Source organism: Bufo gargarizans, chromosome 5 (genome assembly GCF_014858855.1).
Source record: "Bufo gargarizans isolate SCDJY-AF-19 chromosome 5, ASM1485885v1, whole genome shotgun sequence".
NCBI classification, from domain to species: Eukaryota; Metazoa; Chordata; class Amphibia; order Anura; family Bufonidae; genus Bufo; species Bufo gargarizans.
In genome coordinates, this window is record NC_058084.1 from 451,834,464 (window position 1) to 451,861,864 (window position 27,401).

Below are 27,401 nucleotides of genomic sequence, written 5' to 3' on the forward strand. Positions count from 1 at the left end.
CACTCCAGCTGTACACAGTGGAGTTCTTCCCAGATAGCAATGTACTGTCTGGGTGTAGGCAAGGATGGAAGTTATTGCCTTCTTTCCTCTCTATCTGTCTCAAGTCTGTTCCTGCAGAATCGATGGTGGGCAATCGTACTTTTTCTGTGGTGGCTGTAGTGTCCACGGAAGGTTACAGGGTTTAACCCTAAGTTCACACCTGAGCGTTTTACAGCGCATTCAAACGCGCTGTAAAACGCTCAACACATGAAAACCAATGCTTCCCTATGGGAATGGTTATCACCTGGGCGTTTTACAGCGCGTACGATCGCGCTGTAAAACGCCCGACCCATAATCAAGTTCTTGAGCTTCTTTGGGGCGTTTTGACGCGCGTTTGTGGCCATAGGGCACTGCAGTCAATCACACAAACGCGTGTCAAACGCGCGTTTACTATTGCAAAAAACGCTCATAAAAACGCGCGACAAAAACGCGCGTAAAACGCGCGTTTGAGAAACGCTCAGGTGTGAAAGCAGGGTTAGAGATACGACTGGCCAGGTCGTGTCCAAGTGTGAAGGGTGTCTTAACGGTGTCCCTCATTGCAGTAAAGTCTTAACGGCCTTTGGTAGCAGGTTACCTTACTAAGCCATGCAGACTCTGGGTTCTGTAGTTCGCTCCTTCGTCTAAGGGCTCATGCACACTACTGTATGTATTTAGCGGTCTGTAAAACAGGGATCCACAAAAAAAAACGGATGACATCCGTGTTGCATCAGTTTTTTTGCGGATCCATTGTAACAATGCCTGTCCCTGTCTGCAAAACGGACAAGAATAGGACATGTTCTATTTTTTTTACGGAACGGAAATGCGGACATAAGGACACAGAATGCACACGGAGTAAAATGGTTCCGTATACGGACCTGAAAAAATACGGAACGGAAACGGAAGAGAAATACGTTCGTGTGCATGGGCCCTTAGGCTGAGTTCACACTTCAGTTATTACAGTCAGTTATTGTGAGTCAAAACCAGGTGCGGGTCAAAAACACAGAACAGGTGCAAATCAAACCATTACACCTGATCTCTGTGGAGGCTTCACTACTGGTTTTGGCTCACAATAACTGACCAAATAACTGAAGCGTGAACTCGGCCTTACTTCTTCTCTCCTTCTGTAGCTCATTCAACGATTGGTGAGTCTCTGTAGCTTTTTTTTTAATCAGATATTTTTTATTAAACAAGTATTCAAGATACAGAAAGAAAAAGAAAAAAAGGGATGAGTATAGACAATCAAATTTGGCATTCAGAAAATTGTCAAGACTTTTTCCATAATTGACATCCATATTTCAATAGTGAAAGCAAAAGAAACAAAAATATACCCTTTCAGATGTAACACAAAATAAAATAAACCACCCACACCCCACCTCCCAGCGATGAGAAGGGTACTATAACACTTGTATAGGTAGCGCGAGTCAGAACGTCGAAGAAGATAGAACTGTCACCCTGGATAAGGTCTTAGCCCCTTCACTTTCAATGATAAACTTGTCTCTCAGCTCCTCTGCCCCGGATAACCCACCATAGTTATCATTCCCAATCCAGGTCTCGTATGTGCAAACTCAGAAACCACCCGCAGCTCCGAGGTCACTCCTCACATCACAGCCAAGGCAATCATAAGCCAAACTATGCCGCATTTATCCTGTAAGATACCCACTTGTCCCAGATTTTTGTGAACTTGGCAAAGCACTGCCTTTTAATATACACTCACCTAAAGAATTATTAGGAACACCTGTTCTATTTCTCATTAATGCGATTATCTAGTCAACCAATCACATGGCAGTTGCTTCAATGCATGAAGGGTTGTGGTCCTGGTCAAGACAATCTCCTGAACTCCAAACTGAATGTCAGAATAGGAAAGAAAGGTGGGCTACAACAGCAGAAGACCCCACCGGGTACCACTCATCTCCACTACAAATAGGAAAAAGAGGTTACAATTTGCACGAGCTCACCAAAATTGGACTGTTGAAGACTGGAAAAATGTTGCCTGGTCTGATGAGTCTCGATTTCTGTTGAGACATTCAAATGGTAGAGTCCGAATTTGGTGTAAACAGAATGAGAACATGTATCCATCATGCCTTGTTACCACTGTGCAGGCTGGTGGTGGTGGTGTAATGGTGTGGGGGATGTTTTCTGGGCACACTTTAGGCCCCTTAGTGCCAATTAGCCATCATTTAAATGCCACGGGCTACCTGAGCATTGTTTCTGACCATGTCCATCCCTTCATGACCACCATGTACCCATCCTCTGATGGCTACTTCCAGCAGGATAATGCACCATGTCACAATCATTTCAAATTGGTTTCTTGAACATGACAATGAGTTCACTGTACTAAAATGGCCCCCACAGTCACCAGATCTCAACCCAATAGAGCATCTTTGGGATGTGGTGGAACGGGAGCTTCGTGCCCTGGATGTGCATCCCTCAAATCTCCATCAACTGCAAGATGCTATCCTATCAATATGGGCCAACATTTCTAAAAAATGCTATCAGCACGTAGAATTAAGGCAGTTCTGAAGGCAAAAGGGGGTCCAACACCGCATTAGTATGGTGTTCCTAATAATTCTTTAGGTGAGTGTATACCGGTACTCCTTTTTCCAGATGAAGAATCTCGTCCATTCTGTTAAAAAATTCAGCCCTGGAGGGGCTGGGGTCTAAGCCAGTATTTAGCAATTAATTTCCTGGCCTGGAAGAGCAGACGCTGCACCCTCAGGCGCGAATTGCGATTTGTAATGTCCAACAGTCCCAACACACATGTCCTCGGACCATGCGGGGACCACAACATGATAAGCCTCTTTAATACAGGCTAGCACGCCTGTCCAGAAAATCCGAAGCACCGTACACTTCCAGAACATGTGCTCTCCCCACATCTAGGACAGGAAGCATCGTTCCTAACCCCGATCTTGAACAGAAAGGATGGAGTCCGGTATACACGGTGAACAATAAGTAATTGGGTCATACACTGACCCTCGCAGACTGATACGGCTTTCCATTGATCTGATATATAACCAACCTCCCCTCCCATATTTGTTTGACCACCAAGGAGTCACGCCTCACAGATTTCACAAACAGATTCCTGTATATGGACGATATTAGTCCACTCGAGGAGCCGCAGGTGAGAATCTGTTGCAGCAATGGGACTGTTGTACATGTAAGCGACACAGACCTTGCCTATATGTGGAATGCATGTATTAATTGCAAAAATTGAAAAAAGGCCGTATGAGGAAGAGCAAACTCATTCCTGAATTGTTCAAAAAATTTAAACGCCCCATCTCTTTGCAGTTGATACAGGAACACCCCACCCTTCCGTTCCCATGGGGAGAACCCCTCTAGGCGAAACATTTCAGGCAACTGGGGGTTTCTCCATAGAGGAGTGACCTGGGTGAAGCCCTGTATAGACAGCAACTTATCGGAGAGACCACTATGTTCTAGTAAGGCTATAGGGGATTCATTTTCTATAATGTGGGCTATCAGCCGTGCAGATGCGTTGTCCCCAGGGGTCCTCCCCCAACCCCTCAATTGCTGCAGCGGAGAGGAAATAAAATATAATCGGGGATTAGGAATAGAGAGACCCCCCTGAATCCCTCCCTCTTTGTAGAGTATCCAACCGAATCCTGGCCCTTTTTTTGCATCAAATCAAACTTGTATTCTAAAAAAGATCCATTGTGGGATCCAAACAGGAGAGTTATGTAAGACATACATAAGTTTCGGCATAAGTATCATTTTAAGGAGGTTACTTCTACCTATTTCAGACTTTGGGAGTTTACACTACGCACAGATTTTTTTCAGACATGTTGTTTAGGAGTGGATCCACATTATTTTTCACGTAGTGCCCAATATTCGATGAGACCACAATTCCCAACTACTTGAAACTGTGAGCAACCTGCAAACAGGTGGACAGGAGTGAGAGGCCAGCGGGGCCGGGTCCAACGGACACAGAATGGACTTGTCCCAGTTTATACGACGACCAGACCGGTTTCCAAAGTCTTGTATAAGGGACATTAATGGTCCTAACGACCCCTCCACATCCCCCACATGTCGTCCCCATATAGGGAGACGCATTCCTCTCTGACTCCCATTGGGCACCCCACAATTCTATAAGATGATCGAAGCAGGCATGCAATTGGCTCAATTGCAATGGCGATTAGAAGAGGCGATAGTGGGCATCCCTGACGGGTACCCCTCCCCAACTCATAGGCTTCCGATGTACCACCATTAGCTCTAATCCTAGCTTTGGGGCCGCAATATAGTAGTTGAACCCAGGAAATAAAAGTATCCCCGAATCCCATGACTCTTAATACCTCCCAAAGGTAGTGCCATTCAACACTATCGAAGGCTTTGGCGGCATCAAGGGATAGTATAGCCAGACTTCCTGACGATTCCGACCGCCTCTGGATATTAAGAAACAGTCGTCGAAGGTTAATTGAAGTAGATTTATCAGGCATAAAACCAGCTTGATCACTATGTATAATAGTCGAGATTACGGCTTGTAGCCTGTTCGCCTGGACCTTCGCCAGAATTTTAACATCAGATGTTAACAGGGAGATCGGTCTATACGAATCAGGGAGAGTCGGGTCTTTCCCGGGTTTTGGCAATACAGCGATTATTGCCTCCTTCATAGAAGCGGGTAATTCTCCTTTTTGAAGCTAGTCGTTGAACACCGATAGCAACTGAGGTAGTAAAAGGGTGCTACATTTTTTTTTAAAACTCTGCCGGTAGTCCATCTAACCTAGGAGCTTTTTCATTCGGGAATGATTTAAGCGCCACTTCTAATTCCGTCAATGACAGAGGTTGATCTAAGTAGGTCACACGCTCTGCTGAGAGCCGTAGGGTAGAGATCCCAGCAAGGTAATCTGAAATATTTTTGTGGCCGACCGCTAACTCAAACTTAAATAGAGTTTTATAATATGTGTGGGATACCGCCAGAATAAAGATCCATCCGTGACCAAAGATCCATCAGCTCTCTGGATGGACAGTATTTTTGATGGACCATCTTGTGCCTGAACAATTCTGGCCAGCAGCCTGCCAGAACTCTCCCCAGCTTCAAAATATTTTTGCTTGAGAAAAAAGCGTCTATTGTCAGCGGTATGGAGTAAATGTTTCCTTAGGTCTGTCTGCGCCGTCACCAATGACGTCTCATGCTCACGTGAGGGGTGTTCAACAAATCTCTTTTCCATCTCCATAACTAGGTCCTGGAGCTGTTTTAAAGTGTCTCTGGACCTTGTTTTGTGTTGACTAATCCCCAGGATGTATAGTCCACGGATAAATGCCTTACAGGCGTCCCACACCACTCCCATAGGTGCCGACCCTTCATTGTTAGTAAAAAATTACCGCAGCTCTCCAGCGATACCCTCCCCACCATCCACCAGCTGCAACTAAAAAGGGTTGATCCTCCATGTACCAACACCAAAAGGTCTCCTTTCACCCAATTTAAGCACTACGTGAATAGGGGAGTGGTCAGATAGACCTCTCGGCAGGTAGGTAGCATCCACTACCAAAGACAATATACCGGGGACCCTATAGCTAGGTCAATCCTAGAGAGAGTGTGGTGAGAGCTGGAGAAACAATAGAATCGGCGTGTGTCGGAATTTCTCACTCGTGCAAATCCAGCTTTAGTAGTACTGTGGCAAAGTTAGTGTCTCTCTCTGCACCCGACACCCCCATCCCATTCAATCAGTATTGAAATCACCAATTATTAGAATGGGACATGGAGGGAGCTCCTCAACATAGGCGATTGTCTCTTTCAGAACTTCACCACTAAAGAGGGGAGGAATATATACCACGACAAGGATAAAGGAGAAGTGGTAATAGGTACAATACAGGCACACATACAGGGAGTGCAGAATTATTAGGCAAGTTGTATTTTTGAGGATTAATTTTATTATTGAACAACAACCATGTTCTCAATGAACCCAAAAAACTCATTAATATCAAAGCTGAATATTTTTGGAAGTAGTTTTTAGTTTGTTTTTAGTTTTAGCTATTTTAGGGGGATATCTGTGTGTGCAGGTGACTATTACTGTACATAATTATTAGGCAACTTAACAAAAAACAAATATATACCCATTTCAATTATTTATTTTTACCAGTGAAACCAATATAACATCTCAACATTCACAAATATACATTTCTGACATTCAAAAATAAAACAAAAACAAATCAGTGACCAATATAGCCACCTTTCTTTGCAAGGACACTCAAAAGCCTGCCATCCATGGATTCTGTCAGTGTTTTGATCTGTTCACCATCAACATTGCGTGCAGCAGCAACCACAGCCTCCCAGACACTGTTCAGAGAGGTGTACTGTTTTCCCTCCTTGTAAATCTCACATTTGATGATGGACCACAGGTTCTCAATGGGGTTCAGATCAGGTGAACAAGGAGGCCATGTCATTAGATTTTCTTCTTTTATACCCTTTCTTGCCAGCCACGTTGTGGAGTACTTGGACACGTGTGATGGAGCATTGTCCTGCATGAAAATCATGTTTTTCTTACCTTGCAGACTTCTTCCTGTACCACTGCTTGAAGAAGGTGTCTTCCAGAAACTGGCAGTAGGACTGGGAGTTGAGCTTGACTCCATCCTCAACCCAAAAAGGCCCCACAAGCTCATCTTTGATGATACCAGCCCAAACCAGTACTCCACCTCCACCTTGCTGGCGTCTGAGTCGGACTGGAGCTCTCTGCCCTTTACCAATCCAGCCATCTGGCCCATCAAGACTCACTCTCATTTCATCAGTCCATAAAACCTTAGAAAAATCAGTCTTGAGATATTTCTTGGCCCAGTCTTGACGTTTCAGCTTGTGTGTCTTGTTCAGTGGTGGTCGTCTTTCAGCCTTTCTTACCTTGGCCATGTCTCTGAGTATTGCACACCTTGTGCTTTTGGGCACTCCAGTGATGTTGCAGCTCTGAAATATGGCCAAACTGGTGGCAAGTGGCATCTTGGCAGCTGCACGCTTGACTTTTCTCAGTTCATGGGCAGTTATTTTGCGCCTTGGTTTTTCCACACGCTTCTTGCGACCCTGTTGACTATTTTGAATGAAACGCTTGATTGTTCGATGATCACGCTTCAGAAGCTTTGCAATTTTAAGAGTGCTGCATCCCTCTGCAAGATATCTCACTATTTTTGACTTTTCTGAGCCTGTCAAGTCCTTCTTTTGACCCATTTTGCCAAAAAAAAGGAAGTTGCCTAATAATTATGCACACCTGATATAGGGTGTTGATGTCATTAGACCACACCCCTTCTCATTACAGAGATGCACATCACCTAATATGCTTAATTGGTAGTAGGCTTTCGAGCCTATACAGCTTGGAGTAAGACAACATGCATAAAGAGGATGATGTGGTCAAAATACTCATTTGCCTAATAATTCTGCACGTAGTGTATATACCCATAGGATCTATACGAGACGAGTGACTTGTAAATGGCAGAGATTTTTGTATAAGAACACTCACCCCTCTAGAATGCGTGGAGAGTGTCGAGTGATATGAGTGGCCCACCCGCGATTTGTGTAGCAAGTGAGTAGTGTTGGGAACCAGATGCAGTCTCTGACTGGCATATCACTGCAGGCTGAAAATGCTGCAGCGCAAGAAACACCGCAGCACATTTTGCTGCCTCTAACATTCCATCCTACAATTCTGTCCGGCCAGGAGAAATATCTCGGGAACTCTGGTCCCCTGACCATCGCTCCATCCAAAACCAGATTATTATTGATTACGAGATCAGGATGATCCCTGGCCTTCTTGAGGATAGTATCTCTGTCCCTGAAGTGCAGCAGCTTCATCAGGACTGGACGAGGGGGGGGGGGCTGGTGGCGGAGAGCGGAATGGCACCCTATGTGCTCTTTCAGTGGCAAACACACGAGAGACCTTGCCGAATTTAAAGGTCAGCAAATTTTCAAAAAACACCACAAGGTCAAATCCCTCAGCCTTTTCAGGGACCCCAATCAGCCTGAGATTATTTCTGCGCAACCCATTTTCTAGGTCATCAGTTTTGGACATTAATAAAGACACATTATGTATAATTCTGCCGAGATCCCTCTTCACTGGGGGTAGCTGATCCTCAATAGTGCTCACTCTGTTTTCCACCTCTTTGATCCTCTCATTCACCTGCCTGAGGTCCTGTCTGATGATGGAGACATTTTCCTGCAGACTGCCCATATGTGTATTAAGAATATGTAATGAGCTGCTGCAGTGTTGCACAGCAGTAAAGTTATCTTTAATGGTGGGCTCATCTCCAGTAGTAACAGAGTGCTCCAACTCCATAAGTTTGACTGGTACGTCACAGGATGGGGCGTTTTCCTGTATAACCTTTCCCCCTGCCGATTCTAAGGCCTCCATTTTGGGGGCCATGTGAACCTTTTCAGAGCCTCCAGAAGGGTTTGGCATGGGTTCCCTAAGGGGTGTACAGGAGTGTCGACCGCAAGTGTTGGAGGGGGCACAGAGGAGGAGCGAGCGTATTTACCCAGGCGTGCCTCGACCTCCGCGGCCCGCACCTCCGCTGCGGCGCCATATTGTTTCGTGGTTGCCGGAGACCCGATGTCTCTCTGCTCCCTCTCCTTCTTCCCGATGCGAGTCATTCTGGTGCAGGAGGGAACCGCACAGCTTGGGGAAGCTGCCCAGGGTCTGTAGAAGCGGTAAGTAGCGCTGCAGACTGAGGATGTCGGAGGATTACAGGAAGGCAGGACGGGAGCCTCTCAGTGCTGCGTCCTCTCACACGCCCGACCAGGCCACAACCCAGTCTCTGTAGCTTTTTGGGGCTAAGAAAGACAGAGCACAAATCACGGCTTCCTCCCCCTTCCAAATTCCAGTCTATAATGACTGACTAGAGCTATGGGTGGAACCAGTCCACACCTAACCTACAAGGGCTGAGCCAGGATTGTTAACCCTGGCTGTGCCGTCCATGCACACTTATACTAAGTGCAATACATAACATTATATTACATAACAAAATATAAACAAATCACAGATACTTTCTTTTTCTGGGGTACTGTACAGGCATTGGCTGTATTTCTGTTTCATAACTTGAGGCAGGATCCCACCGTATACACCTTTGCAAAATAGCCGAGGCTGTAGTGCATCCCATCCGTTTCCATAGCTACAGACTACAAACAAACCCTGTGAAGTCTGATCCTACGGTCATGTGTTAGTCTCTCCTTCTAAACTCTCTCCTTGATAACATGTAGTCAATAGAAGTTGATCAAAGGGTAGGAAAAAGCATGGACTGTGACTAAAATACTAATAAAATAGTTAGAAAAATTCTGCTCCATTACTGTTTCATCCATTGTTTATAAATTTCTTTTAGATTTGTTTATAAAAACGCCACATGCGGCACTCGTCATTACTGTTTTTTCCATGTATATATCAGTAGTAGTTTTATTTGTCATTTTCCTTCTTTTAGGCTTTGAAAATTTACCAGGTTTATCTGCACTGGACTATGTCGCGCTCAGTATAATAAGCAGATATCTCGATTTTAAGGTAAGTGTTTTGCCAATTGCAGTTACATTTTATGTTTAACCCAGTAACATACTGCACCGTATAGTACATGGCGCTGAGCAGGTCGTACTTCATACTGTTACAACACAGGTCAGGAGCTGTACCAAACCATCTGCAGCAGGTGCCAGCTGTAACTTACAGCTGACACTCCACTGCAACAGCCAGGATCTGTTTTCTCCATGGTTCTTGTAATCTTTTTTTTTTTTTTAAGTAATAAATAAAGATCTGCTCCAAAATACATCTACTTATATTTACATCATGAATATTCCTGTGGGTCATGTTGTGTTGTATTAAAGGGGTTCTTCTCCAACATTTTGAAGTTGATGGCCTGTGCTCAGGATAGGTCATCAGTATCAGATTTGCAGGTCCGACTCCTGGCACTCTCGCCGATCAGCCGTTGGAGGAAGCCGCGGTGCTCACCGGAACTGCGCCGTACATTGTACGGTTGTGCAGTTGGATTGATGAAGCCTGTGCCAGTCGTCTGCACGGGCGCAGACTACTGTGTACACTGCACCTGCGCAAGATTACGGCGCTTGGAAGGAATGATGTCAGGGCAAATGCAGTGAATAAATTAACTGGTAGGCGGTGCTGGACTCTGGAACGATCCCTTTAAGGGTTTAATGGTCTGTTTTATTATTATATTTGATATTTCCTAAGGTGGGAGAAGTTTGGGCTGAAATTCGCTCGGAATTAAAAGCGGAAAATATCCGACCTGTCACCTCCGATCAAGAAGCCTTGGATGTTATTGAAAGAGCGGCAGAAAATATCAGTAAACTCGTGGCCGCCCACCAAACGGAAATGATTGAGAATCATCAACAGATGGAACTTCTGGAAGAACAGCAAAAATATACAGAGGTAACACTGGACGTAGTAAATCACTCAACGAATAAAGTGTAACTCTTTATTGGATGGGCTTAAGGGGGCTTTCTGAGAGCAGCACCCAGTTTCAGATGGCCAGTCAGGGTGCAAATGTCATAAAAAGGGGCAATGAAAAGTGACAGGTGAGGCACCCTCACTGGCCATCTGAAAACAGATTCCCAGCCTCGGAGAACCCCTTTATATGTTGCAAATTCGTAGAAAGAAATGGTTTACGAGGAAACTGTGCAACACTTGCCAACATTACACAGTACAAATGCAAATCATATATTTAGTAATATTTTCAATACTTTGCTTTACTTCTCCTATGCTGTTTTTGTGTTGCCTCCTGATGTTTTCTCCTCCGTCTAAAGTGAAGTTCAGAATTCTGCCGGCTTCCTATTAGAAGAGAGCAATGTATTGGTGACAGCCACAGAGTTATAGCTCTAAAGTTGGAAGCCGTTCAGGCCTAGCGAGTGCAGCGCTCCTGGGAAAAAAACACCTAAGATGCTGTGGTCACAATGGACTGTGGCTTCCAGATTGTTAAATGACCAGGATCGGCATCATTGACGATCCTAGTTATTGGTGCCGGGTGTTGGCTGTATTACAAAGCCGACACCCGCAGTGTATGGAGTAGGCTCAGCTCCTGAGCCCGCTCCATACACTTTACACTGCACCACGATGCAACTGTAGGTTGTGGTGCCGCCTTTACAGTAAGGGTTAAGATTCACCACAAGCCCTTCTCCAGAAAATTTTTCTCAAGAAGCACATGGAAATATCCACTCGCCCATAGTAGCCTTAAAGGGGTTGTCTCATCACAGACTATTGGGGCATATCGATAAGATATGCCCCCATTGTCTTATAGGTGCGGGACCCACACCTATATCGGGAACAGAGCCCTGCAAGGTGGTGGCTGGAGGACTCTGGTCCGGCCACCACCAAGTGCGCTCCCCATAGAAGAGAATGGGAGCGCACCGCGCATGACCGGCCACCGCTCAAATTCTCTTCTAGCCGGCTATTTTCGTTGGCCCCATAGAAAATGAATGGAGGGCGGCTGCGCATGCGTAGTGCGCCCTCCAACACTTTCGTGGCTCCGTTCTCGATATAGGTGCAGGTCTCAGCGGTGGGACCCGCATCTATAAGACAATGGAGGCTTATCCTAGCATTATGCTCCCATTGTCTGTGATGAGACAACCCCTTTAACATATACAATATAAATCCATTGTGCGAGTCTAACAAGCAACAGGATTGTATATAAAATGCAGTAATAAACGGACCTTATGTTTCACTCACAGATAAAAGTAAACCACAAGCAGCAAGAAATAGTCATGAAATCCTGGGATAATTTCCTGTCGAGGACATCGAATTACGAAGCTTTAAAGGTAATGGTAATATATAACAGATAGAACCCATGTGGTACTTGTGGTCCGCTGCCGGCATCCTCCGTTGTATGCATTTTTTGCTGAGGATTGCTGTTAGCAACGGATCACATGGGCAGAATCTGCTCCCCCGGGTAGAAATGCGCAACAGCATTTGGGGTTTTGAGCATTTTTTGCCTTTTATACCATTTTATTCTGTGATCTGTCTGATATATATATATATATATATATATATATGTGTGCCTGGAGGTGGGGCAACCTCAGGTTTGAATGTGCCTTAATTTTGATCTATGGGTAACATTCGGGTGCACTTGGGCAGCCTGCGTCACATGAGCCAGTTATAGGTGGGACTCACAGCCACCTCCCATTGTATGTGTGATGTCACGCTGGAGGTAACTGGGAGCTGCTGGCCGTGTGTCGGACTTCATGCACCTATCATAAATTGTCAATACGGCATAGGTAGGTTAGCGTTGGGTCCCGCGCCGTTCTGAGATACCTTGATGGGGTGCACGGGCTCCGGTATGTTCTTGATGTAAGAATATATTAGCGAAATCTCATTTTGATATCAGCGTGAGCGTTTAGCCATATATTGTCATTTGCATTTACCATTGTAGTGAACCATTTTCAGTGTTTTAATGGTAATATATAACACTAACAAACTCTCATACAACACATATATCCGTGTATCTAAAGACAGCCATATACATACCACAGGTTAAGACCCTAGGCCTGTGATGGCTAACCTCCGGCACTGCAGCTGTGGTAAAACTACAACTCCCAAGATGTCCCCTTGCTCGGCTATTCTCAGAACTCCATAGAAATGAATGGAGCATGCAGGGAGTCGTAGTTTCATCACAGCCAGAGTGCCGGAGGTTAGCCATCACGGCTAGGCTATATGTCATCAATCTGAAGTACCTGCTGAAGATCCTGAACAGTGTTCCAGACAACATGATGGAGTGCGCACATCTCATTTCCTCTTCGGTAATGTGGTAATCCTCGTCTGCTGCGCAGTCTGGCAGGATGAAGCCCTATGTGCTTCTGTTAATTACTTTAGATTATTGCTGTATACTTAGATTATTTGTTATCTGTTTATAGAAAGCCAAACGACTTCAGGAAAAGTCCATTGAATCGTCAAGACCTAAAGCAAGACCACAGAATATAACCATCCACTCTACTCAGATCCCTAACCTTAATACTACGGTAACACTTTCCTGTCATTCTTAATTTAAAAAACCAACACAAAAATGCATTGAAAACCCCATGCGGGAAAAGGCCATAAAGGTGTGAAACATGCAGAGTTTGGGGGCAGATTCACTAAGCATTTCACCCTCTGCGTTGTCTACGGTGAAATCCTGGCATTACATTACTTTTACGGATCCTAAACCTTTATTGTGCCGCAGAGCTGTGTTCACAATTCTGCTTATTGGCCTTAGGATCTATCAGTAATCAGACACACCTATAATGTTGTGAGACAGTCCTACCATACTGTGAATGAAGCTCTGTCAGGGGCAGGACAAAGTCTGTTGGTGCCAACAGTGGTGGTCTTTGAATATGGCAAACCAATCTCAACCTTTTAATGGGGTTTAGACTATGCCATCCAAGTCAGATAGGTGCAGGCCACCTCTGGGACCCACAACTATCTCTAAAACGCACCCCTGAAATGGTCCCTGTGCTCTCCATTCATTTCTATGGGAGCGAGCGTACTCAGCTATTTTCATCAGCCCCGTAGAAATGAATGGAGGGTGGCTGCGCATGAGAGGCTGCTGTCCGCTCACTTCGGGGGTCCCGTTCTGGACCTTTGGGACCCACAACTATCTCTAAAACGGACTCCTGGAATGGTCCCTGTGCTCTCCATTCATTTCTATGGGAGCGAGCGTACTCAGCTATTTTCAGCAGCCCCTTAGAAATGAATGGAGGGTGGCTGCGCATGAGAGGCTGCTGTCCGCTCACTTCGGGGGTCCCGTTCTGGACCTTTGGGACCCACAACTATCTCTAAAACGCACCCCTGAAATGGTCCCTGTGCTCTCCATTCATTTCTATGGGAGCGAGCGTACTCAGCTATTTTCAGCAGCCCCTTAGAAATGAATGGAGGGTGGCTGCGCATAAGAGGCTGCTGTCCGCTCACTTCGGGGGTCCCGTTCTGGACCTTTGGGACCCACAACTATCTCTAAAACGCACCCCTGAAATGGTCCCTGTGCTCTCCATTCATTTATATGGGAGCGAGCGTACTCAGCTATTTTCAGCAGCCCCTTAGAAATGAATGGAGGGGGCTGCGCATGAGAGGCTGCTGTCCGCTCACTTCGAGCTTCCCGTTCTGGACCTCTGGGACCCACAACTATCTCTAAAACGGACCCCTGAAATGGTCCCTGTGCTCTCCATTCATTTCTATGGAAGCGAGCGTACTCAGCTATTTTCATCAGCCCCGTAGAAATGAATGGAGGGTGGCTGCGCATGAGAGGCTGCTGTCCGCTCACTTCGGGGGTCCCGTTCTGGACCTTTGGGACCCACAACTATCTCTAAAACGGACTCCTGGAATGGTCCCTGTGCTCTCCATTCATTTCTATGGGAGCGAGCGTACTCAGCTATTTTCAGCAGCCCCTTAGAAATGAATGGAGGGTGGCTGCGCATGAGAGGCTGCTGTCCGCTCACTTCGGGGGTCCCGTTCTGGACCTTTGGGACCCACAACTATCTCTAAAACGCACCCCTGAAATGGTCCCTGTGCTCTCCATTCATTTCTATGGGAGCGAGCGTACTCAGCTATTTTCAGCAGCCCCTTAGAAATGAATGGAGGGTGGCTGCGCATGAGAGGCTGCTGTCCGCTCACTTCGGGGGTCCCGTTCTGGACCTTTGGGACCCACAACTATCTCTAAAACGCACCCCTGAAATGGTCCCTGTGCTCTCCATTCATTTCTATGGGAGCGAGCGTACTCAGCTATTTTCAGCAGCCCCTTAGAAATGAATGGAGGGTGGCTGCGCATGAGAGGCTGCTGTCCGCTCACTTCGGGGGTCCCGTTCTGGACCTTTGGGACCCACAACTATCTCTAAAACGCACCCCTGAAATGGTCCCTGTGCTCTCCATTCATTTCTATGGGAGCGAGCGTACTCAGCTATTTTCAGCAGCCCCGTAGAAATGAATGGAGGGGGCTGCGCATGAGAGGCTGCTGTCCGCTCACTTCGGGGGTCCTGTTCTGGACCTTTGGGACCCACAACTATCTCTAAAACGGACTCCTGGAATGGTCCCTGTGCTCTCCATTCATTCCTATGGGAGCGAGCGTACTCCGCTATTTTCAGCAGCCCCGTAGAAATGAATGGAGGGTGGCTGCGCATGAGAGGCTGCTGTCCGCTCACTTCGGGGTTCCCGTTCTGGACCTCTAGGACCTGCACCTATCTGGTGGAGTATCCTCGAGACGTACCACTAATGTCTCAGATAAAACAACCCCTTTACCTTCAGCAAGCTGGTTGTCAGATGGACCATTAGTTTTACCCTGTTTCACCAATCCCCAGGGTTCTTATTTATACATGGAAACACTGATTAGTAAGAAATGTAAAGGCAGAATATCTAGGGGCACATTTATTTAGACCGGCATTTTAGACGTCGGTCTTAATAAAGGCCCATAGCTTTGGTGGTTCAGCTGAAGTTATGAAGATGCACCGGCCTCTCCATAACTTCGGAGCATCCAGCACCAGTTCTAAATGTAAGACGGCTTCCAATGTACAGTAATATAAAGCAGGCGTAGAAAATGGTGAATGAGTGCAATTTCAAAACAGATTATTTTAAACTGCACCAACTATGGTGTGTGAACGTAACCTTACACAGGATGTAATGTAAGATCATTAAAAGTAAAACTTTAAGGTGTTATTTAATAAGACCGGAATTTTGGACGTCTCTCCATAACTTCGGCAGACCCTCTGCCAGTTCTAAATGTAAGACAGCTTCCGAGCTATCTTTCATTTAGACCATTTTCCACACCTAAAACAGGCGTAGAAAATGGTACATGAAACGGGCCATCCCCTTTCAGACCTGGCGTGAGCGGGAAGTCGCAGTTATTTGCACCGCAATCTGCGACAGATGTACGACAGAAAACTGGCATACACCAGGTTGTAAATGACCCTCTTAGTCTTGTAATTCATAATAGTAATAGTTACTGAAAAAGCAAGTACACCGGTGGACACGCTGTGAATACATCGCAGGGTCCGTGGATACTTGATACTTTCTTAGCAGCTGTTGGGAAACAAATAAAAAAATCCATCACTTGTTTTTTAGGTTGCTTGTGGCCCTGTTATAACTGTGGAGAGCACACCATGCAAGCTTACAGGAGGTCCTCTCGCTGATACAGAACTTGCTCTCAAAAGAGTTCCCATTCGGGGAGGAGCCCTGCAGAAGGTCAAAGGGGTGAAAATGTTGGACTAAAGGAACAAGCAAGAATCTCTTCCAGTAAAGGATGCTATATACAGATACACTTAATATATAAATATACTAGCAGAAGGAGCCGGCTTCGCACGCGTAGATTTCATCTATTTCATTTAATGTTTGCATGTGTCGTTAAAAGATATCAACAGTATCCCCCATAACAGTGACATCTACAGCACCCCGCCCCTTAACAGTGAACTCCACAGCCAGTCACCCCTTAACACTGACCTCCCCCCCCACAGTGCCCCGACTCCTTAAAATGGGACCTCCACAGCAGCCCATCCCCTTAACTTTGACCTTCACAGCAGCCCATCCCCTTAACTTTGACCTTCACAGCAGCCCACCCCTTTAACAGTGAGTTTCACAGCACCCCACTCCCTTGACATTGACCTCCTCAGGGGCCCGTCCCCTTAACAGTGACCTATACAGCACCCCACCCCTTAACACTGACCTCCATAGGGGATCGTCCCCTTATCTGTGTCCTCCACTGTTCCCTGCCCATTAACAGAGACCTCCACAGCACCCGCCCCTTTACCAGTGACTGCCACAGTACCCCGTTCCCTTAACAGTGACCTTGCAGTACCCTGCTGACTTAACAGTGACCTCCACAGCATCTGCCCATTTAATAGTGGCCCCTAGCCCCTTAACAGTGACCTCCACAGTGCCCGCCCCCTTAACAGTAACATCCATAGTGAATGCCCCTTTCACAATGACCTCCACAGTGCCTGCCCCCTTAACAGTGACTTCCACAGCAGCTGCCCCTTTAATAGTGGCCCCTGCCCCCTTAACAGTGACCTCCACAGCGCCCTCCCCCTTTAAGGCTAGGTCTACATGACGACATGTGCGCGCAACATTTTGTCGCACCATTGTCGCGCAACAATTTTTAGAATGATAGTCTATGGTGTCGTGCGGCGACATGCTACAACTGCGACGCGACAGTCGCAGAAAAATCCATCTTGGATGGATTTTTTGCTACTGTCGTTGCAGTCGCAGCATGTCGCCGCACGACACCATAGACTATCATTATAAAAATTGTCGTGCGACCAATAATTAGCCAATGTGACCAATAATTCATCCGTTAACCTGTCAGTGTGAGATATACCTCCCTAATTCCATCTACTCTAGCCCGTGTCATTCCAGTAATTTGAAAACAAGTAAATCATAGTCTGACTGCCCGCAGCCACCTCTAGAGGGACTGACAAATTGAAGTCAATGTATAAACAGCATGCAGTGAGCTCCCCCTAGTGGTGGCTGCAGGCACCCAGGAGCTCATCTTTTTACTATGAGAAGAGCTTTGTATCAGAAAAAGAACAAAGCTTCAACCACTATGAAAAGATAATAATCAGCCCAAAATTACAAGTGGAATAAATCACACCAAGTCTTTGGTTCTTGGGTACCAAAAATATCTTTATTTCATTGAGTTATATAAATAAATTCCATAGTGATAAAATACGGCATGCAGGTAAATTATCTTCACTCCTGACAAATTCAGTATTTAAACTGGTCAGAATACAAAACTGTTAGTATTTTTCATTTTTCTGTGGTCGGGAATCCGTGGCCTACCTGAGAGATTGTCTTACATCAGGGATGCCCAACCTGCGGCCCTCCAGCTGTTGTAAAACTACCCACCATGTCCTGCAGTAGGCTGATAGCTGTAGGCTGTCCGGGCATACTGGGAGTTGTAGTTTTGCAACAGCTGGAGGGCCGCCGGTTGGGCATCCCTGTCTTACATCAGAACATTTTTATTTGATTTGCAGATTACGAAGGCGACCTTGGTACAGAATATCGGACGTAACGACCTTCTTAGACCGACACGGATTTCAATAACTACATGGACAGAACGTCTCCCTATATGACAGGATTCTTCTTGTCACATTAAAACCAGGGTTTCATTAAAGGGATGCCTGTGAAGGAAACAAAAAGGAAAGTTAATAAGCAGAGTAATGTCTTCTAAATCAACCTTTTATCATCATGTGTTTTTTAGGTTTAAAGTTCTGTGCGGATTAATTTGTTAATATAGCTTTCTAGTGGTCAGAGAGCTCCAAATCCCCTGCATAGACATAACATAGACACTAGGGGGAGCTTACTGCATACTGTGTTATTATTATTGAATTCAAGGTATAACAGTATGCAAAAAGCTCATGAGCTCCCTCTAGTGGTGGACACAGCATTTTATCATTTAACTCTATAGGCAGGGGATTTGGAGATCTGTAGAAAAAAAAGTAGCCCACGACATAATAATTTGGACTATTCGGACAAAAAAGTTGTTTTGATGGAATGGTGTGAACATTTCTCTAAAATATTAAAATACACCTGCTTTGGTCCAGCGTCTCACCTTTTTGGCTAATAGGATAAGGTCCTGAACAGGGAATTTCCTACTATGACATCAATCTTCCCTAGTAGGGCACAGGGGTTGTCCAGCTGGGGAAACCTCTGTTTTGTACAGGAAGCTACATGTACTCATATGGTGGTCACCAAGACAAAAAGTCACGTGGTTGCTAGGCAACTTGATCTAATTTCCTAAAGAATAAGCCATAAGGAGGACTTCAAGGGGAAAAAAACAACAACCTACATTCCACAATGGTACGTTATACAGATAGTATGGTGTGTATTCATTTACTGCACTGGAGTTCACCTTTAAATAAAAAACCTTACATTTAACCCTCCAACACTGACATTTAAAGGGATATTCCCATCATTTATAGCAATTCTTTAACAGTTGTCTGCAATGTCAAGAAGCTTTAAAGGGGTTGTCCCACTTCAGCAAATGGCATTTATTATGTAGAGAAAGTTAATACAAGGCACTTACTAATGTATTGTGATTGTCCATATTGCCTCCTTTGCTGGCTGGATTCAAGCACGACCACCACTGATGGATTGCAGGGTGGTCGTAACCCCTGGAAATGAGCAGTGTCTAATGTGATGGAAAAATGAATGCAGCCAGCAAAGGAGGCAATATGGATAATCACAATACATTAGGAAGGGCCTGGTATTAACTTTCTGTGTATGATAAATGTAATAATGCCGAGGTAATGGGTGCATTAAAGGGGTTTCCACATGAAGCCAGTAGCTTTCTATATTCCAAATTTTCTGATTGTAACTTCTCTTTAAGAGCCAGAACTGAAAGCTCTGTGGATTTGTATCCTGCCCTGGTGAACTCCAGCCATCCTTGTATTGCACGTTCCTTTGCTAGGATATGCCACAAGTGTCACCTATGGAGCCCGCTCCTATCTCCAGAATGGGGCAATCGAAGTGAAGGGAAAGCAGGTGCACATAAGTGGCCCATAGTGGTGAATGGACAGGTGGGCGCGCTTGTGTAACATCCCAGAGTTATGTTACAAATTTTTTTTACCCCGCTACAACCTGTTAAGTGTATCTGCATTGTCATTCTGTGTAATTTAACATCACATCCTCACTAATGTGCATTGAAACCCTTGTTAAATGTATTTGCTGTAATTTTCATGTTCACCAGCAGGTGGCAGCAATGTGTTTAGCAGAGACTTAGTTTAGTTTAGTATATCTAGACTGGAATAGTACATTCCAGTTTAGCTCCCCCCTCTGTGAGGAGGTGTGGAATGTTCCCACATCCTGCCTCATGGGGGAAGGCTGTGCTGGTAGGAGCTTCCAGTTCTAGGGATCCCAAACCAGAATCTTGTCTCGGCTGAGACAAAAGAGCATCATTCCCAGTCTGAGCCTTCAGCCTCAGCTGGTAGAAAGCAAGCAGCCACCTCCAGAACTCCAGGAAGAACCATACCCTGTGAGTACCGTCCAGAGACCAGGAGGAGCCAAATTCCTTCCTCAGCTAGTCAGCCCCCAATACAGCAGAAGATAGTAATTCCTGCCACATTACAGAGCCACAAGCAGACGACTTATCCTGCAGAGAGCTCCAGGCACATGATAGAAGCAGAAGATAGATTCCTGCCATACATTGCCAATACCTGCTGGGACTTCAGACTATTGCTGGATCTCATATGGATTACTGCTGCATCAAGTAAAGACCAGTTTGAATTATATTCCGAGTCTGGATCTCAATTATTGCTACTAAATCCCTCAATTACTCCTACTAGCAACACTCTTTTATTCCAAGTGAGCCAGGATCCAGAAGTCCAGCCGTACCAAGGTAGGAGACACATGTTGACACTTACCACACAGAGACATTACACCACTCTGGCATTCCTAACCTGATATGTGAGTTGCAACACCTTAAAGGGCCCTGAGACTGTACCCTGCGCACGCTGCAATTGGCGTCACGAACAAAAACTATAGACTTCTATACCCATATCCGGACCCACTGCATAATTTGGCATCCGCGTAACCGTACCACGGTCCTGCTCATTGCACTTGCGCTGGTTGCCTTCTATTCACTGCTATGAGACTTGTGAAAATAGTCGAGTGCGCTTGCTCAGCTATTTTCAGAACTCCCATAGCAGTGAATGGAGAGGGTAGCCACACATGGGCGGTGTGCTCTCCGTCACTTCGGGAGCCCCGTTATATGCCATAAATGTTGAGATTTGACAACCCCTTTAAGGCCTGCCATGTAATATTACATTTCTCATAAGAAGGGGAGCTAGCCAGAGGTATGTTAAGCAAAATCAGCAATATTTCTCAGGGTGGGGGGGGGGGGATAACTCCTCTAATTCCCTATGAAAAGCCCAACAAATAATATATCAGTGACATATAAAAGTACAATTTGGCTTTAACCCAAGTTTTTTTTTTGTCTGTATAAAAAAACGTTTCGGAGCTACAGGGTTTAAAAATCAGTCTGTTTGCAAGCTGTCACGTTCTGTTGTCTTTGAATCCTGTTATCTGACATCTCATGTGTAGCTCTTTATCTCTGATCTCCTGACCTCAATATAGTTCAATTGTTATCAAACTGATAATAATATGGTTTAATTAAGGCCTGTATTATACCAACAGATTATCTGACAGATTTGCTGACCAATCATTGGTTAGATGGCCCATTACACACACAGATCTTTTGTCATACACACCAACTATTGGTCTGTTTGGACAGATATTGGTCAGATAATCGGTTGTTGTAATATAGGCCTAAGTGTTTATGAGGTCAGGAGATAAGAGCTACACTGGAGCCGTCAGATGACAGGATTCAAAGAAAACAGAAAGTGACAGACTGATTTTTAACCCCTGTATTACAGAAACAGCTGAACATTTTTAATAAAGACCAATCGAAAAACAAATTTAGCCCAAAAGGAGTAAAATGCAATCATAAAAAAATGCCTCAGAAGATGTACATAGCAGTTTTACTGCAATTCGAGTAGAAACCAATGTACACAATCACGTGATCAGCTCTTCACTCTACTGGAATTACCTTTTATAGGTTTCTGTAGCTAAAATGAAAGATTTGGAGATGACACTTGTCTTCTGCCCACCCTGTGAGACCTTGAGAGGACGCAGTCTACATACATGTCCCAGAAGTCTTGCGCCAAACCATCAAAGAGTGCGTTATGCTTGGGATTGGCTGATTCTTTCAAGGTAGATCATGAAGTCCCACAGCCCCATGGTAGTATCTGCCACCCTGAGCTTCTTCATCTCCACCAGCTTGCGTGACGCCGCTTCCCAGCACTTATGGTCGATCTCTCCAAGGCTCCCGGAGTTTGGATGTCCGTAAGGATCTTTATTATACACAGATCTGGCATAGGTTGAGGTGACCATGAGTAAATAGATGAGCTGGAGATACCAGCTGCTTGGTGTAGATTCCATCACCTGTCTACAAGAGCAACAAGGTCGGTGAAACGGTAACAGAGCTAAGGGAAGATATCTTTGAATAAATATGCCAGTTTCCACTTCAATTTCATAAAAAAAGAATAGGATCATTAAAAGGGTTGTGTCACGAAATATATTCTATATTTTTCATACCAGCACCTGCATCTGAATATTTTTGTAATTGCATGTAATTAAAAATGTATTAAAGCCACTGAGTTATTCAATGAAATCTATCTGTACAGCGCCACCTGCTGTTTGTTCTTTTGCTAACTCTTTTGTCCTGGTCGCACGTGCTCAGTTAAAATTTTCAACTGCGACCAGCCATATGTTCAGTTAGAAGCAGTGGCAGTAACAAGGAGAGAGATGCAGCAGAAAGGACACACTCCCTGGGCTACCAGGCTGAAGAGAATCTAGCAGAGCAATGTGGAGATCTCTGGACCCATGTGGTTGTAAAAAGGTATTGTCATGTTCTATAGGATGATTTAAATTTTTTACATCAGTCATGGCATACGAGATATGAAAGGGCTAAAAATTGATATCACAACTCCTACCATATACATAGCTATGTTACTGTGTCTCCATGGTTACAGACTACATAGAATCCCGTGTAGTCTGATCCTACAGTTATGTTTTACTCTGCTCATCCCACTGCTTGATAACTTACCCACGGAAGAATGGGGAGGACGATGGAAAGGAGTAACTCATAACTTCAGGATTTGACTACACCGAGTTTTTGTAGTCTGTAACCATGGAGACACAAACTGTTTACTTCTCTATGTGTATAGTATTTCATAGAGTAAACAGTAAGAGGACCTGTCAGCATTCTAAGGGTTCAGTCCCATGACCGTTTATTCTTTGCGATCTGCAAAATATGGATGATGTGTGCATCCATTCTTTTCGCGGTCCCATTGACTTCAATGGGTCTGCGAACAGTATTTTGCCAAGTATACGACATGTTCTATCTTTTGCGGAACGGACATACAGATGCGGAAAGCACATGGATGATCTGGATCAACATGTCCTATACTTGCCTGCAAAATGTGGTTCACGGACCCATTGAAATCAATAGGTCTGCAAAAAATAAATAAAAGGATTCAACCCAAATGTCACATAGGACTGCATCCATATTTTGCGGACTACAAAATACATACGGTCATGTGAATGTACTCTAAACATGATTGTTGTAGGTACTCCAGTGAGGACAGCATCCCTCGTACTGTTTACCAGGCACAGCACCATACATTTGGTAGTGGCTGTACCTGGTATTGCAGCCCAGTCAGCCAAACCCACACTGATCTAATATTGGTGGCCAGCCCTGAAGAGAAGCTATTAATGTTATAGTCTTTGGTTACCATTTCCACTAGCATTCCCAAAAAATGATGCAGTGTGCTGTTCCTCTGTAATTCCTCCAGGAAATGTTTGAACCGGTCAGTGGGGCATCTCACTACACATTCTGGCACTGTCCAATCAGTGCTGTTGTGTCAAACTGTGCAGGGGCACATCTTATTAACGGGGGGAATAGTACGACCCAGAATTTCCAAGAAGAATACTAGAGGAACGGCACAACACAGAGAAAATGTATTTCAGAATTTTTTTTTGGGGGGGAAATACAAATATTTACTAAGACAAGCAAGTCAGGGGAGTGGACAGGAGCTTTTAAGGAGGACCTAACTTGTCTGTTTAAGTAAATACTGATCCCCTGTTATTCCAGCCAGAAATTAATGAATAGATTGACAATTGCGTGTTACCATTCCCTTTTTAAAAAGAGCGTGCCTCTACACAGTCTGACACTGGCAGCACTAATTGGACAGTGTGAGACTGCGCAGGAACAGACCCCCAACTGGTAAGACCCAGTTGCCAATTTAGGCCTCTTTCACACTTGCGTTGTCCGGATCCGGCGTGTACTCCACTTGCCGGAATACACGCCGGATCCGGAAAAACGCAAGTGAACTGAAAGCATTTGAAGACGGATCCGTCTTCAAAATGCGTTTCAGTGTTACTATGGCAGCCAGGACGCTATTAAAGTCCTGGTTGCCATAGTAGGAGCGAGGAGCGAGGGAGCGGTATACTTACAGTCCGTGCGGCTCCCGGGGCGCTCCAGAATGACGTCAGAGCGCCCCATGCGCATGGATCATGTGATCCATGCGATCACGCCATCCATGCGCGTGGGGCTCCTGACGTCATTCTGGAGCGCCCCAGGAGCCGCACGGACTGGTAAGTATACTGCTCCCCCGCTCCCCACTACACTTTACCATGGCTGCCAGGACTTTAGCGTCTTGGCAGCCATGGTAACCATTCAGAAAAAGCTAAACGTCGGATCCGGCAATGCGCCGAAACGACGTTTAGCTTAAGGCCGGATCCGGATCAATGCCTTTCAATGGGCATTCATTCCGGATCCGGCCTTGCGGCATATCTTCAGGATTTTTGGCCGGAGCATAAAAGCGCAGCATGCTGCGGCTATTTGCTGCCGGCCAAAAAACGTTCCGGTCCTGGAACTGAAGACATCCTGATGCATCCTGAACGGATTCGACTGTCATTCAGAATGCATTAGGATAATACTGATCAGGATTCTTCCGGCATAGAGCCCCGACGACGGAACTCTATGCCGGAAGACAATAACGCAGGTGTGAAAGAGCCCTTATAGATGTCTTGGAAATAGCTCACCAACCCCACAATCACAGGAGGTGCACAATCTGATGATTCACCCTTCAAACTGTCAAAAAAAGATTGGCACACTCATACATGCGGAGCCCCACGGAATTTGAACAATTTATTATAGCTGTACTTGGTGTATACAGTTGTTGCTATATTGTTCTGATTTGCTTATTGCGGATACTGGTGATATCCGAAATAAGTATATTTGCCCTGATTATGGCTTGGTTACACGTATACTGTGGCTGTGTCTCATGAACCTGTTAATTCTAATCACTGGTGGGTATTGGTATCGATTATAACTCTAACGCATATTTTGCGAAAAATACCAGCACGGTTTCTGTCTATAGAAAATCTTCACATACGATCTTTTACATTGACTCTGTGATACCGTTTTTTCTAATGCTAAGATAAACCGAAGTCTGTGTAGAAAAATTTCTCGAAAAAAAACTCTCTCTTTTGGTCAATTTCGAAGATTATTTCGGAAACTCTCGAAAAATTTTATGAAAGCCCATGAGAGGATTCTCATGAGGAATTGATTACAGACCATTTGGGAAGTGTATGGACTATGCAGATAAGAAGTCTCACATATGTATGCTGGTGTTTATTGTTGAAATCAGCAGATAGTCACCAGTGATTAGAATTAACAGGTTCATGAGACACAGCCACAGTATACGTGTAACCAGCCATAATCAGGGCAAATATACTTATTTCGGATATCACCAGTATCCGCAATAAGCAAGTCAGAACAATATAGCAACAACTGTATACACTGTTTAATTCTTTTTTATATATTTTATTCAAAGGTATTTTATTGTGTTTTATTATATTTTAACCAAGTACAGCTATAATAAATTGTTCAAATTCCGTGGGGCTCCGCATGTATGAGTGTGCCAATCTTTTTTTGCCAGTTGCCAATTTATTCAAACATTTCTAGTAGTAATAACAGAGGTGCAGCTTCACAGTTCTAAGAAAGATGCTTTGAATTGTTACTTCAATCGTTGTATAATCAAAAGTTAAGCAGTTTTGTAATACTTTTTAGGGTAAATTTCTCAAGACCAGGGTGTGCTACGCTGGTCCTGATATCCTCTGCGCCACCGGAGGATGCATTTAATTTATGACAAAAAACACGCCTCGTCATAAATCAAGCGCTTCCTCCTGCAGTCCCTGCGCCAGGTTGACATCCCCCGCTACCAGCCATTATTTGATTCGCCATTTATGCTGATGGGCCCATCGCACCATGCACTTTTTCGGAGAGGGGCAATGGCGGCGTAAAAAAAACGCAGACTACAACTGAATTTAGTTGCGATAGCATTTAAAAAGTAGAAAACCTGCTGTTTGCGGCTTTATTTATGCCAGTTTCAGGGGGCATGATAAATGACCCCCTTTGTGTTTCAGTTCCCAACAAATTTCAAGATCTCTGTTTGCTGTGAGTCAATAGGTACATTCTTACTTTACACTCAAAGCTGAAAACCTAACACTGGGTTCAGACCTGAGCGTTTTACAGCGAGTTCCTACGCGCTGTAAAACGCTCAACAAGGAGAAACCAATGCTTCCCTATCGGCATGGTTCACACTTGGGCGTTTTACAGCGCGTACGATCGCGCTGTAAAACGCCCGACGCCCCAAGAAGTACATGAGCTTCTTTGGGGCGTTTTGTTGCGCGTTCCCGTACATAGACTTTCGGGAACGCGCGACAATGGGCGTTCGCTTGTCTCTGTATGCGCGATTGTAAACGCCGGTACAATCGCGCATACAGAGCTCTCCTTTCAGAACGCTCAGGTCTAAACCCAGGGTTAGGCTGCTTGCTTTTAGACGGACATAATATTGGTGCTTTATTTTTGTGCCTGCGTCGCGGACGGAACTCCCCGTGGTCTATCACCAGTCCAGATGAAGAGGGAGAGGTCTGGGCGTTCCCTCCCTGATACAGGCACAAAGAAGCACCTGTATTACCCTGGGTTCACACCTGAGCGTTCTGAAAGGAGTGCTCTGTATGCGCGATTGTACCGGCATTTACAATCGCGCATACAGAGACAAGCGAACGCCCATTGTCGCGCGTTCCCGAAAGTCTATGTACGGGAACACGCGACAAAACGTCCCAAAGAAGCTCATGTACTTCTTGGGGCGTTTTACAGCGCGATCGTACACGCTGTAAAACGCCCAAGTGTGAACCATTCCCATAGGGAATCATTGGTTCTTGCCTGTTGAGCGTTTTACAGTGTGTAGGAACGCGCTGTAAACCGCTCAGGTGTGAACCCAGTGTTACAGCCGTCTGAAAGCAGACTTTAAAAAAAGGGTATTGCCATAGGACAGGGATGCTCAACCTGCGGCCATCCAGCTGTTGTAAAACTACAACTCCCACCATGCCCTGCTGTACGCTGATAGCTGTAGGCTGTTAAGGCATGCTGAGAGTTGTAGTTTTGCAACAGCTGGAGGGCCACAGGTTGAGCATGCCTGCCATAGGACATCCATAAATGTATAGATGTCAGGGACCTCCACTACCTGTAGGTGGAGAACGAGGGTCTCCCTGCCCACCAGGTGAGGCGGCTACCACATCCAGGCATTAAAAGACACAATCATTTAGGTTTTACTTACCTGCAGGGAGTGAAGTATCACCTGGAAAATAAGAAGACAAATACAGTGTAAAAATACCGTATGTGGCCAATAAGTTAAAAATAAGCAAATATTAAATGCATGATATAGATAGATAATAGATAGAAGATAGATAGATAATAGATAGATAGATAGATAATAGATAGATAGATAATAGATAGAAGATAGATAGATAATAGATAGATAGATAATAGATAGGAGATAATAAATAGATAGATAAATAATAGATAGACAAAGAGGTAAACACATAGATTGA

The 27,401-nt window shown here is 45.0% G+C and overlaps 2 protein-coding genes across 2 annotated transcripts in view; one reads left to right on the top strand and one right to left on the bottom strand.

The window, feature by feature from the left end:
- CFAP69 (cilia and flagella associated protein 69) overlaps positions 1–18,052 on the top strand; it is a 59,443-nt gene extending 41,391 nt beyond the window's left edge. Inside the window, exons 19-24 of the mRNA XM_044293872.1 lie at positions 9,418–9,494; positions 10,170–10,367; positions 11,663–11,749; positions 12,842–12,946; positions 16,011–16,181; positions 17,915–18,052. Coding sequence (XP_044149807.1) covers positions 9,418–9,494; positions 10,170–10,367; positions 11,663–11,749; positions 12,842–12,946; positions 16,011–16,157 — 614 coding nt within the window. The 3' untranslated portion in view covers positions 16,158–16,181; positions 17,915–18,052. The remainder of the gene's footprint in view (positions 1–9,417; positions 9,495–10,169; positions 10,368–11,662; positions 11,750–12,841; positions 12,947–16,010; positions 16,182–17,914) is intronic.
- Positions 17,936–27,262, bottom strand: FAM237B (family with sequence similarity 237 member B). Its single transcript, XM_044293873.1, is given in 4 exon segments — positions 17,936–18,061; positions 21,487–21,640; positions 21,642–21,885; positions 27,128–27,262. Coding segments are annotated over 2 exon segments (372 nt in total). The 5' UTR covers positions 21,879–21,885; positions 27,128–27,262; the 3' UTR covers positions 17,936–18,061; positions 21,487–21,505.
- Between the last annotated feature and the right edge of the window lie 139 nt (positions 27,263–27,401).